Consider the following 12,013-nt stretch of genomic DNA (forward strand, 5'->3'; position numbering starts at 1 on the left):
ACAATATGAGGTCAGACCAGGTCCGTCTTTTGCTCTTATTCGTAGTTCAATTGAGGTCTCCGTTTCATAATCAATAGAACCAATTACTTTTATCTCCCCTGTCTTATGATCAAGTGAGAACAAAGAGACATGATCATCAGATACATGATCAAAATTATATGTAATATCCCCATTAGGTCCCGTGTCTGCATCAGTAGCGCTCACTGTAACCACTACAGTGTCTAAAGGAGAGTTTTCGGGCAGACTGGCTTTATAAACGGCCCGACTGAAAACTGGGGCGTTATCATTAGCATCCAGTACAGTGACGTGTATGATGGCGGTACCCGATCTCTGAGGTGATCCCCCATCTAAAGCTGTAAGCACCAATTTCAGTTCTTTCTCTTTCTCTCGGTCTAATTCTTTTACCAAAACTAGTTCGGAGTGTTTCCGTCCATTCACCTCTGTATCCACATTAATGGTGAAATGCTCATTGTTTTGTACATTGTAGCGTTGTACAGCATTTGTACCGATATCTGCATCATGGGCTTCAGTCAGTAAGAATCTAGCTCCTTTATCGGCTGATTCTGTTATTTCAAATGAAATCAAGTCCTCACTAAACTCGGGGGTGTTGTCGTTTATATCCTGCACATGAATACTGATGCGCTGGAGCTCCAAAGGGTTTTCCAAAACAAGCTCCTCTTTTAAAATGCAGGTCGCCTTCTTACCACAAAGACTTTCCCTGTCGATCCTGTCGGTAACAATCAAATCTCCAGTGCTCAGATTGATATCACAATACCTTTTATCATTCCTGTCTGTGTCAATGCGAGCTTTACGCGATGAAAGTGTGGCAGTCCCGAGGCCGAGATCTTTGGCTATATTTCCAATCACAGAGCCGCGTTTCATCTCCTCTGCGACAGAGTAGCTCACATCTCCATACGCGAAATGCAGGCTGATGAAAAGGAAAACCACACAATAGCGATTGATGGAAAATCGTCTGTACACTTTAGTCCCCATGGTCGGCCAGACTTTCATCTCTCCCTTGTAAAAGACGGTTGTATTCCTCCTTGTCGATAAATAACCGACTATAATCCCAATGTTGGCCTTTTGTAACGTCCTGCAGCCAGAGACACACCGCACCACAATAACGCTTTTCAATGGTGGAAAAGAATGGATGAAGCGATGCACACTTTCTTACTTTGTTGATGCACAGTGACACCAAGAGTTTCAATGAGTTATAGCAGTGAAAACTCAAACAAGCTGGCAACATCACAGGCTCTATCAAGGAGCAACTTTTTGTTTTTCAGTCAGGATTTGATTATTACATGGACGCTGTGATATTTAATAGTTATCATTACAAATGGCCAAGCGTCTGTTGTAATTGCCTTTCCCACTGTGTGTGAATGCCTTCTCTGTAGGCCACTACAGAGAAGGCATTCACACACAGTGTTATTTGACTACTGAATATTTTTTTCTGCATAGCATTCATAAGCCATCTGAAAAACAAATGTATGTCAGACGGCAAAACACACTCGTCCACAACTCAACGCTATTTGATTATTTCTTAAACATGTGAATCGTCTATCACAACTGAAATGTTGTACAGACACTGAGATTAAATGAAAATACAACACATCTTTGTGTCATAAAGCAAAGCTGAATCAAATAAGGGTAAATAACAATGACACACAATACACAGCATTAATTATCAACTATATATTCTAAAAATACTTTAAGTGAGACCAGTATGACCCATCTCTGCATCATAGAAAAAAAACAGAGCAGTGCTTGGCAGTTAATTAAGGGAAAAACATGAAAATATTACTGCAGTGTTTTTAGGATGGAAAGATTTCTTTTAAGTATTTGCATATTCAAACAGTGATAGATGTGATTAAGAAAACATTTCATTATTTCTTGCACAGTCCATCAAAAATACCAAATCAATTATTACAAGTGATACCCAACATGCCCATTTAATTGTTGAAGAATACTGCCTATAATTTATTCCATTGAAATGGTTAAACAGCCCACCTTAAACTAAAAACACAAATATAAGCATCCACTATCACACTCATTATACTGCCAGTCTATATTTAAAGTTACACCAAATAAAAGTCTTAATCTATAAGAGGACAACAACTTTCACTTCCAAGTGTATGTTCAAGCAAAGACCTTCTGAATGAACCTCATCTTGTAACACATACATGCATTTTCAAAGACAGCAACTTCCAAGCTAAAAAAATAAAAAAAATATAAAAAATCCTGCACAGTGAGTACATGCATGATAAACAAGCAAGCTCAGGTCCCTTACCATGAGGTAACTACTGCATATTCCAAAGAAACAACAAACACTTTCCCAGGCAATGCTTGACAAACTGATGTAAATCCCCAAAGCACTGAACAACAACAAAAAAATGTCTGCAGGTCATGAAAACAGGCTGGCTATGATGGAAATCCCCAACTCAATGATAAAATGAATGTATAAATGCCAGTGATGATTAAAATTTTCCTAATGGACAACATATTGGTGTAACAACAGAATGTCAGAGTTGATAAAATATTGTATGAACTGAAGCCATTAGTTTGACAGCATAGCCCTTTAGTAAATTATACTTAATTGTTGCCTCAGCACAAAGAGCTTCATTTATACAGTCAAAGTTATTTTCCAAGAAAAAAAAAATTGTGACAAATGCTTAGAAATTGTAAAATCGAAATAAAAAACTTGACAAGTTTACGTTGTGGTCATATTTTGAACAACAGTTTACCTTGTCCTAGATATTCGAGCAATCACCACCAAAAGTGTGGTAAGCAGGAACATAAGTCTTAAAATCCCAAATTTGAAGCGTTTTGATGTGTTGCTTTTAATTTGTTGACTCTGAGTGAAAAATATACAAGAATAGGAGCAGGGCACAATCAGGAATAGGGCTCCCACACTCTAAATGTTTGTATCATAAAAGTATGACAGACAAACAAATGGACCGACAGTCCAAATGCAATCTACTCTCATGACTACAACTATTTGAATAATCAGAAAATATAACTATTTTCCCCAAAAAAGAGACTGACGATACCATACAGCTGTTGCTCCTATACTTTACTTCATCTTTACTTCTCATCCAGTATGTATTCAATCTCATGCATCACTTGGTTAAACATTAAGTGTTAACCTAACATATTTCAAAACCCAAATAACTTATTTTTGCTCAACTGTGAAAGTTAACAAAAGAGTTAACTTTTTGTTATTCCTATTACGTAAAAGAAAAAGAGAGATATTGGAGACTACAAACAAAGTCAGCCAATACCACTGATTAAGTGACAAAAAAAGAGCAGTCAATTTTCAAAAAAATTTCACAATTTTATACAACTGCAGTAAGAAGGTTGACATTTAAATGCTGGGTAGTCACAGAACTTAAAAGTTTAAATGTAAGGGGTTTTAAGTTGGAATGGCTTAATCAAACTAGCAATGCCTTTATATGACAGCTGATTAAAAAACCTGCTATGGCATGAAGTAGAACATGTAAAAAACACAATTTGTGAAGACATTGCCCAGTTTACGTAATGATGCATGAAGTACAGCCGCTTCAATTATTCGGCCACTGATTAATCAGAACTTACAACTGTAACTGCATGGTTACAACAAAGCTACTATTCGTTGCATTTTGCAAGTTTCAACATAGATACTGATGCATTATGAAAGAGAATTACCTCAAGAATATGCAGATACAACTGCACAGATGACTACAGTATTGTAAGTATTTGGGATTAAGCAACAGTATTGCTTCTAATCAATAATGAGCAGAAAAGTAAAATTTAGGAAAGTACAATGAATAAATAAATAGAGATGATAAATATAGAAGCTGTATATTAAAAATTAAAAAAAAATTGAACAGTTATATCACTGCTATGTAAGTACAGAACTGGTCTGCCCAAAGTAGGTCAAACAAACTTGAATAAACTTGAACTGAAACAAGACTGATAAATATATGGCAAAGTATCCAAAATCCGCATCATAACATGTGATCTTATTAGCAGCAATGAACAACAGCAAAGTCCCTGTGGAATAAGGCTACGGTACACCAGGGACCATCTATGTCTCCAAATGGTAACTGCAATTTTCCAGTTCAATTAAAAATAAAAAACAAATTTAAAAAAAAAAAGTGGATTGTGCAAAATCACAAAAGCATGACAGGTGCCTACCTCGAGTGCCTCCTCTGACAGGCCAAATGCGTCAACAAAGTCTGATGGACTTTTCCTCAGAGTCTGGTCAGCAGGCAGCGTGTTGTCATTGTAAGACGTCACAAACTTAAAGTCACTGGTTCTGGAACCTGTTGTCAGGTAGGCGTCATAGTTGTAAGCGCTGCGTAAAGTTCCTGTGCCGTCAACATCTGCGTAATTAGGAGGGAGATAAGCGCTGGGGATGGCAACTGCTCCGTCAAACAACAGTCTGGGCTTTCTCCTGCGACAAAACCTCACACCGAGGATGATGATGATGAAGGTCAGAAAAAAGGTGGACACAGACACCAGCGCGATGATCAGGTAAGAGGTCAATTTGGAATTCTTCTCATCATAAGAAATATCTTTCAGTTCTGGCACCTCAGCCAAGTTATCAGAAATAAGTAAATACATGGAACAGGTGGCAGAGAGAGAGGGCTGTCCGTTATCTTTCACTGACACAATAAGGTTCTGTTTCATGCTGTCAGATTCAGAAATGTCCCGCTGGGTCCTGATCTCTCCGCTGTGGACACCAATAGTGAAAAGTCCCGGATCAGTGGATTTGACTATATGATAGGACAGCCAGGCGTTCTGTCCGGAGTCCGCGTCCACCGCTATCACTTTGGACACCAGAGAGCCTCCGTGTGCAGCTTTGGGGACCAGCTCGGTCATGAAGGAGTTGCCCTCCGGGGCGGGGTACAGTATCTGAGGAGAGTTGTCGTTCACATCCGATATGAACACACTGACGGTCACGTTGCTGCTGAGCGGAGGAGAACCGTTGTCTCTGGCCATCACGTGGACTTTAAAACTCCTGAACTGTTCATAATCAAACGACCTCACAGCGTGGATCACCCCCGTGTCTCCGTTAACAGACAGATAGGAGGACACCGGGGCACCGTTCACCTCACCAGGTAACAGAGAATAAATCACTGTACCGTTTTGTCTCCAGTCGGGGTCTCGAGCAGTAACGGAACATAAAGTGGAGCCAGGTTTGTTATTTTCAGTCACATATGTGCTGTACGACTGTTCCTCAAACACAGGTGGGTTGTCGTTGATGTCAGCTACAGATAACTGAACAGTTTTAGAGGAGGACAGAGGTGGAGAGCCCTCGTCAGTGGCAGTGATTGTAATGTTGTAATCAGACACTAGTTCACGGTCCAGTTGTCCTGTGGTCACCAGAGAATAATAGTTTTTAATAGAAGGGACCAATTTAAAAGGGACACCCTGCTGAATGGAGCAGCGGACCTGTCGGTTATTCTCAGAGTCTCTGTCCTGCACGTTAATGATGCCCACCTCTGTACCAGGTGACACGTTCTCAGGTACGGGGTTAGACAGGGATTTCAGGTGTATAACTGGGGCGTTGTCATTTATGTCCGTAATGTCAATAATTAACGTTGCATATGAGGCCAATCCCAAACCATCTTTAGCACTAATCTGCATTTCATAAGATGATTCTTTTTCATAATCAATAGCTCCAGCTACTTTAACTTCTCCTGTTTTGGGATTTAAAGAAAATATTGGTTTTCATCTGAAACATGGTCAATTCCATAAGTTACTTCACCATAAATTCCTTCGTCTGCATCAGTAGCACTCACTGAGAGAACAACAGTATCTAAAGGAGAGTTTTCAGGCAGACTTGCTTTATAGACACTCTGGCTAAACACTGGTTCATTATCATTAGCATCCAGTACAGTAACATGTATGACTACAGTGCCTGATCTCTGAGGAGATCCACCATCAAAGGCTGTAAGCAACAACACAATCTCGTTTTTATCTTCCCTGTCTAATTCTTTGTCTAAGACTAGTTCACCGTATTTTTCCAACAGAATTGGTGAGGACATTTAGAACAAAATAATTGTTGTTTTGCAAAATATAATTTTGAACAGCGTTTTGTCCAATGTCTGCATCGCGTGCCGCATTTATTCTATAGTGAGACCCTTTGGGAGCTGATTCGCGTATTTCCAGTTTAACAGCATCCTTAACAAAAACTGGTGGATTGTCATTAATATCCTGAATTTGCAAAGATATCCGGTGAGATTCGAGCGGGTTCTCAAGTACAAGCTCAAATTTTAAATGGCATGAGATCTTTGCTGCGCAAAGCTCCTCTCGATCGATCCGATCCGCAACAACCAGTTCCCCGGTATCAGCATCTATCTCGCAATAATGTTTACGGTTTCCCTCGAGTACAATTCGAGCCTTCCGAGGTGAAAGTCTGCTTACTTGAAGCCCGAGATCCTTGGCTATGTTTCCGATCACTGATCCGCGTTTCATTTCCTCCGCAAAAGAATAGCTCACATCACCGTAAGACAGCTGTAATCCTAAAAGCCAAAAAAGTGAGCCGCAAACAAGCTTCACTGTAAATCCAATGTAGGCCATCCTTCAGTAATCGAAATGAAGCACACAAAAAGGAATTGATCAGCAATCCTCAAGAACAGAGGAATATCTCAGTCATTCAAGACAAATGGTGTGGTAACAAACAATGAACAGCAAAAATGTGGGTGGACACGTCTGAAGGTCTCATATGGACTATACTGTATTTCAGTTTTCGACTGGTAGACAGCGACACTCACAGCATGTCCGGAAGATCGCAAACTACAATCCCTCAGCAAGTTAACACAGAGCATGCAACTTAGTTTATGAGAGCCCACAGACAGACATGTTGTATTGAATTGTATAACGTTATTTCAACAAAATGTGTAACTTATATATGTATGAGGTCAAAAACTATAAGAAAAGCCATACAGAATACTTCAAATTGACATAACATCCCCTCAAAATGCAGCCTAAAACATTATATAAAGCTGAATGCACACTTCTCCTGCAAATTAATAAAACAGTATGAGGCACAAAGGCAGAAGGTCATGACTGTACGGTCAAAGTGCATTGCAAAATGTTTTTTTTTCTATCACTGTATGAATAAAAATCGAGAATGGTGTCCAAAAGTAGAAAACTGAACGATTTCTTCAAAGATAAAGCTGTTTCACAAAAAGAAAACACCAAATGGATGTAAATGGTATAGAAATAGAAATCTTTAAAAAAAAATTCTGTAGTTATGCAAAAGGTTTGTTTCATTAACAATAAGATTTCAAACAAAATAGTGTCACGATAAGTTTCAGAGATATTTGCTGTGATCAGGACCATGGATAGCGACAGATTATACAATTAATGTGACAATTTGCCCTTCTAAACATTGTAAATACAGCTATTAAAACTATTTTTCATCTGGTGCACTTCAGAAACATTCAGCAGACTCTCATACTTTAATCTCAGTCTGCTCAGAGGGTAGCGTGTTGTCATTGTACGATGTCATACATTTACCCTAAATGATAAAGTTTGGCCTCTGAAGCGTGTGTAACACAGATTACTTTATATTGGATGTCTTACCTGGAAAGAATCGTCAGAGTCCCTAAAACCCTCGAGAAAGTCTGTTTGATTCAAGTATGCATCAATCTTAAATTTATGTCATTAAATTATATTAATTCGAAATGTAAAATATGAAATAAAATGTGTGAAATTCAAGGCCAAAAGACATTTCTTATATCTGTTAACACGAGTCACGATTGATTCTTCGATGCACAACACTGTCAAACAAGTAACTGGAAAATATATTAAAATACTTGTGAATAAGTCAAATTAATCCTACCTCTGGAGATCCATCTGACTCTCCAAAGACATCAGCAAAGTCTGATGGACTCTTCCTCAGAGTCTGGTCAGCAGGCAGCGTGTTGTCATTGTAAGACGTCACAAACTTAAAGTCACTGGTTCTAGAACCTGTTGTCAGGTAGGCGTCATAGTTGTAAGCGCTGCGTAAAGTTCCTGTGCCGTCAACATCTGCGTAATTAGGAGGGAGATAAGCGCTGGGGATGGCAACTGCTCCGTCAAACAACAGTCTGGGCTTTCTCCTGCGACAAAACCTCACACCGAGGATGATGATGATGAAGGTCAGAAAAAAGGTGGACACAGACACCAGCGCGATGATCAGGTAAGAGGTCAATTTGGAATTCTTCTCATCATAAGAAATATCTTTCAGTTCTGGCACCTCAGCCAAATTATCAGAAATAAGTAAATACATGGAACAGGTGGCAGAGAGAGAGGGCTGTCCGTTATCTTTCACTGACACAATAAGGTTCTGTTTCATGCTGTCAGATTCAGAAATGTCCCGCTGGGTCCTGATCTCTCCGCTGTGGACACCAATAGTGAAAAGTCCCGGATCAGTGGATTTGACTATATGATAGGACAGCCAGGCGTTCTGTCCGGAGTCCGCGTCCACCGCTATCACTTTGGACACCAGAGAGCCTCCGTGTGCAGCTTTGGGGATCAGCTCGGTCATGAAGGAGTTGCCCTCCGGGGCGGGGTACAGTATCTGAGGAGAGTTGTCGTTCACATCCGATATGAAAACGCTGACGGTCACGTTGCTGCTGAGCGGAGGAGAACCGTTGTCTCTGGCCATCACGTGGACTTTAAAACTCCTGAACTGTTCATAATCAAACGACCTCACAGCGTGGATCACCCCCGTGTCTCCGTTAACAGACAGATAGGAGGACACCGGGGCACCGTTCACCTCACCAGGTAACAGAGAATAAATCACTGTACCGTTTTGTCTCCAGTCGGGGTCTCGAGCAGTAACGGAACATAAAGTGGAGCCAGGTTTGTTATTTTCAGTCACATATGTGCTGTACGACTGTTCCTCAAACACAGGTGGGTTGTCGTTGATGTCAGCTACAGATAACTGAACAGTTTTAGAGGAGGACAGAGGTGGAGAGCCCTCGTCAGTGGCAGTGATTGTAATGTTGTAATCAGACACTAGTTCACGGTCCAGTTGTCCTGTGGTCACCAGAGAATAATAGTTTTTAATAGAAGGGACCAATTTAAAAGGGACACCCTGCTGAATGGAGCAGCGGACCTGTCGGTTATTCTCAGAGTCTCTGTCCTGCACGTTAATGATGCCCACCTCTGTACCAGGTGACACGTTCTCAGGTATGGTGTTCATCAGAGATTTCATATATATGACTGGAGCATTGTCATTAACATCAGTGATATCAATCATTACTTTAGCATCAGATGAAAGTCCGTAACCATCTTTGGCATCAATGCGCATTTCATACTTTGAGTTGCTCTCGAAATCAAGTGCTCCTTTGACTTTTATCTCCCCAGTTTTACCGTTCAGTGAGAACACCTTTTTAGCCCTTTCTGAAATGCGACTAAATTCATATGTCACCTCTCCATTTGCTCCCTCGTCTGCGTCAGTGGCACTTACAGTTAGGACTACAGTATCAACATTAGAAGTTTCAGGTAGACTGGCTTTGTAAACGGCCTGATCAAACACAGGCGCGTTATCATTAGCATCCAGCACCGTCACGTGAATAATGGCAGTTCCTGATCTATGTGGATCCCCACCATCAACTGCAGTGAGCACGAAATTTAAATCATGTTCTTTTTCGCGATCTAGCTCTTTGTCTAACACCAACTCGACGTTCTTAGATCCATCAGCGTCGTCTCGAAAAGATAAAATAAAATGTTCATTCTTTTGTAAATTATATTGTTTAACTGTATTTTGTCCAATGTCGAGGTCGTGTGCTTCGTTGACACGATATCGAGCTCCTCTACTGGCTGATTCTGTTATTTCCAATTTAACTGCATCTTTTGGAAAAACGGGTGAATTGTCATTTACATCTTGAATAAGCAGCGAAATGCGGTGTAGCTCCAAAGGGCTCTCTAGGACTAATTCAAATTTAAGCATGCACGAAACCTTCTCCCCGCACAGCTCCTCTCTGTCGATCCTTTCCCTGATGACAAAATTCCCTGTTTTTAGATCAATAGCGCAGTAATGCTGGTCGTTTTCTTCTGTATCAATGCGGGCTTTACGAGTGAACAATTCCCCTATTTCCAATCCGAGATCCTTGGCAATATTTCCAACAACGGATCCGGGCCTCATCTCCTCCGGTACAGAATAGCTGAGGTCTGCAGTGGTGATATGGACAAAGAAAGAACATCCAAAGACAAAAAACAGAAACGATTGTCCGTTAAAGCCCATCGTTTATCCCAAGAAGATACAGATACGCAAGTGTTCCTTCTGCTGAGAAAATCCCAGAACAATTGTAAAAGAATCAAGGCACACCGCTTATACAACAATAGCCGCTCTGCTTTTAATGCAATTCCTGCTTCTTCTTTTTTTGTGGGTGGAGAGAGTAACCTCCTCATATCTGCAAGTGAGCAGCGACGCCGTGAGTGTATTTGGAATATTACAAATGACTATGAACCCAGTACAATATGCCAGATCGGCTGCCACGACCACCACTGCAGTGTCATATTTGAATATCTATTCACAAGTGAAATTATTGTACGTGGTCAATTGCACAAAAATATAAAGACGTTCAGCACTATGGACAGCGATTAAACGGTGAGAAGACCAACAATGTTCACCCTCTAACATCTCCTGCATTCACAAAAAATAAGAAACTGATCTCCGAACATAAAATAATTTGATTCTTACATTGTAAGATAAAAAAAATTTTAAAAAGTATTGCAACATTTCTGATTTGACAAATGTAACCACTCGTTTTAAATTAATAACAATGCCGCCATATACATGGAACCTAATTTACATTGGGAATCCTATAACAGTAGATCGTCATTAACTACGGGCCACATCAATATGCTTTGTAATCTCCATAGAACAAAGTGTTTACTTTTACATGAACTAAGGATATTTGAAACGTTGTCAAAGCTGAAAATAAACATCACCTTTACAAAAGTTGCCTCCAATGTATTAAAATGACTTGATGATTTTGTTCGTCGATTAAGCACATGTTTGGTCAGCTTGTGTTTCTAATGAATACTACACACACGTGGAAACTCTGTCTACCGCTATCTTAAACATTGATGCAATGACAGGAACGACTAATGTTTCATCCAAACGTGATCGAGAGAATAGAGATGCAAACACAGGTGTCCTGCAAACACGGATTGCTTTGTGTGCAGGTAAAAGAACGTAGACATTGAAAAAAAAACAACAACAATACAGTCGGTTTTTAGGCTTCATTTCAAGGAGTTGTGTAGACGGTTCTAATCACACACTAATATACAGTCACATATATGAGAAAAAATAAGACAGGCTTTCCGCTGGGAAAATTCAATTTGTGTTGATAACTCAGCGATTGTTTCATTTCAAAGAGTTATTTCCTAGAAATGGTATTAAACCATCATCAAGTATTGGCAGGGAAGTTTGACAGCCAAGAAAAATAGCAAACCTGCAAAAGGGTAGCTATAACTAAGGAACGTTGGAAAAGGAAACAACAGTCAAGTCTCAGTCATGTCCTCCACATCATAAACAGAGAGGTACATGCCAAAAAAGGAATATCATGAAAGTGCATGGCAAGGTATAAACCTACCCATGGCTTAAATGACTTGATGCATATGTACCACTGAATGGTCCAATTCAACGCTGCATTAAACACGGAATGTATGTAGCTTACCTCTGGAGACTCATCCGTCAGGCCAAACACTTCAGCAAAGTCAGTTGGACTTTTCCTCAGAGTCTGGTCAGCAGGCAGCGTGTTGTCATTGTAAGACGTCACAAACTTAAAGTCACTGGTTCTAGAACCTGTTGTCAGGTAGGCGTCATAGTTGTAAGCGCTGCGTAAAGTTCCTGTGCCGTCAACATCTGCGTAATTAGGAGGGAGATAAGCGCTGGGGATGGCAACTGCTCCGTCAAACAACAGTCTGGGCTTTCTCCTGCGACAAAACCTCACACCGAGGATGATGATGATGAAGGTCAGAAAAAAGGTGGACACAGACACCAGTGCGATGATCAGGTAAGAGGTCA

The 12,013-nt window shown here is 40.3% G+C and overlaps 2 protein-coding genes and 1 pseudogene across 2 annotated transcripts; all 3 read right to left on the reverse strand.

Moving 5' to 3' along the window:
- Nucleotides 1-6: 6 nt before the first annotated feature.
- Nucleotides 7-1,113, reverse strand: LOC138615192 (protocadherin beta-16-like; the record flags this gene model as incomplete). Its single annotated transcript, XM_069688808.1, has 1 exon — nucleotides 7-1,113. A coding segment is annotated over exon 1 (1,005 nt), but the record flags the coding sequence as incomplete, so codon positions are not given.
- A 2,102-nt stretch (nucleotides 1,114-3,215) lies between these two features.
- On the reverse strand, nucleotides 3,216-6,579 carry LOC138615190 (protocadherin beta-16-like; annotated as a pseudogene).
- Nucleotides 6,580-7,816: 1,237 nt separating this feature from the next.
- LOC138615191 (protocadherin beta-15-like) lies at nucleotides 7,817-10,318 on the reverse strand. The gene has a single exon (XM_069688807.1). It carries the CDS (start codon nucleotides 10,220-10,222, stop codon nucleotides 7,817-7,819), a length of 2,406 nt encoding a protein of 801 aa, XP_069544908.1. The 5' UTR covers nucleotides 10,223-10,318.
- Nucleotides 10,319-12,013: the final 1,695 nt, after the last annotated feature.

The sequence above is a fragment of the Brachyistius frenatus genome, unplaced genomic scaffold (genome assembly GCF_029030835.1).
Source record: "Brachyistius frenatus isolate BFR_SWC_R1_liver_20210118 unplaced genomic scaffold, ASM2903083v1 Contig_761, whole genome shotgun sequence".
NCBI lineage: Eukaryota > Metazoa > Chordata > Actinopteri > Embiotocidae > Brachyistius > Brachyistius frenatus.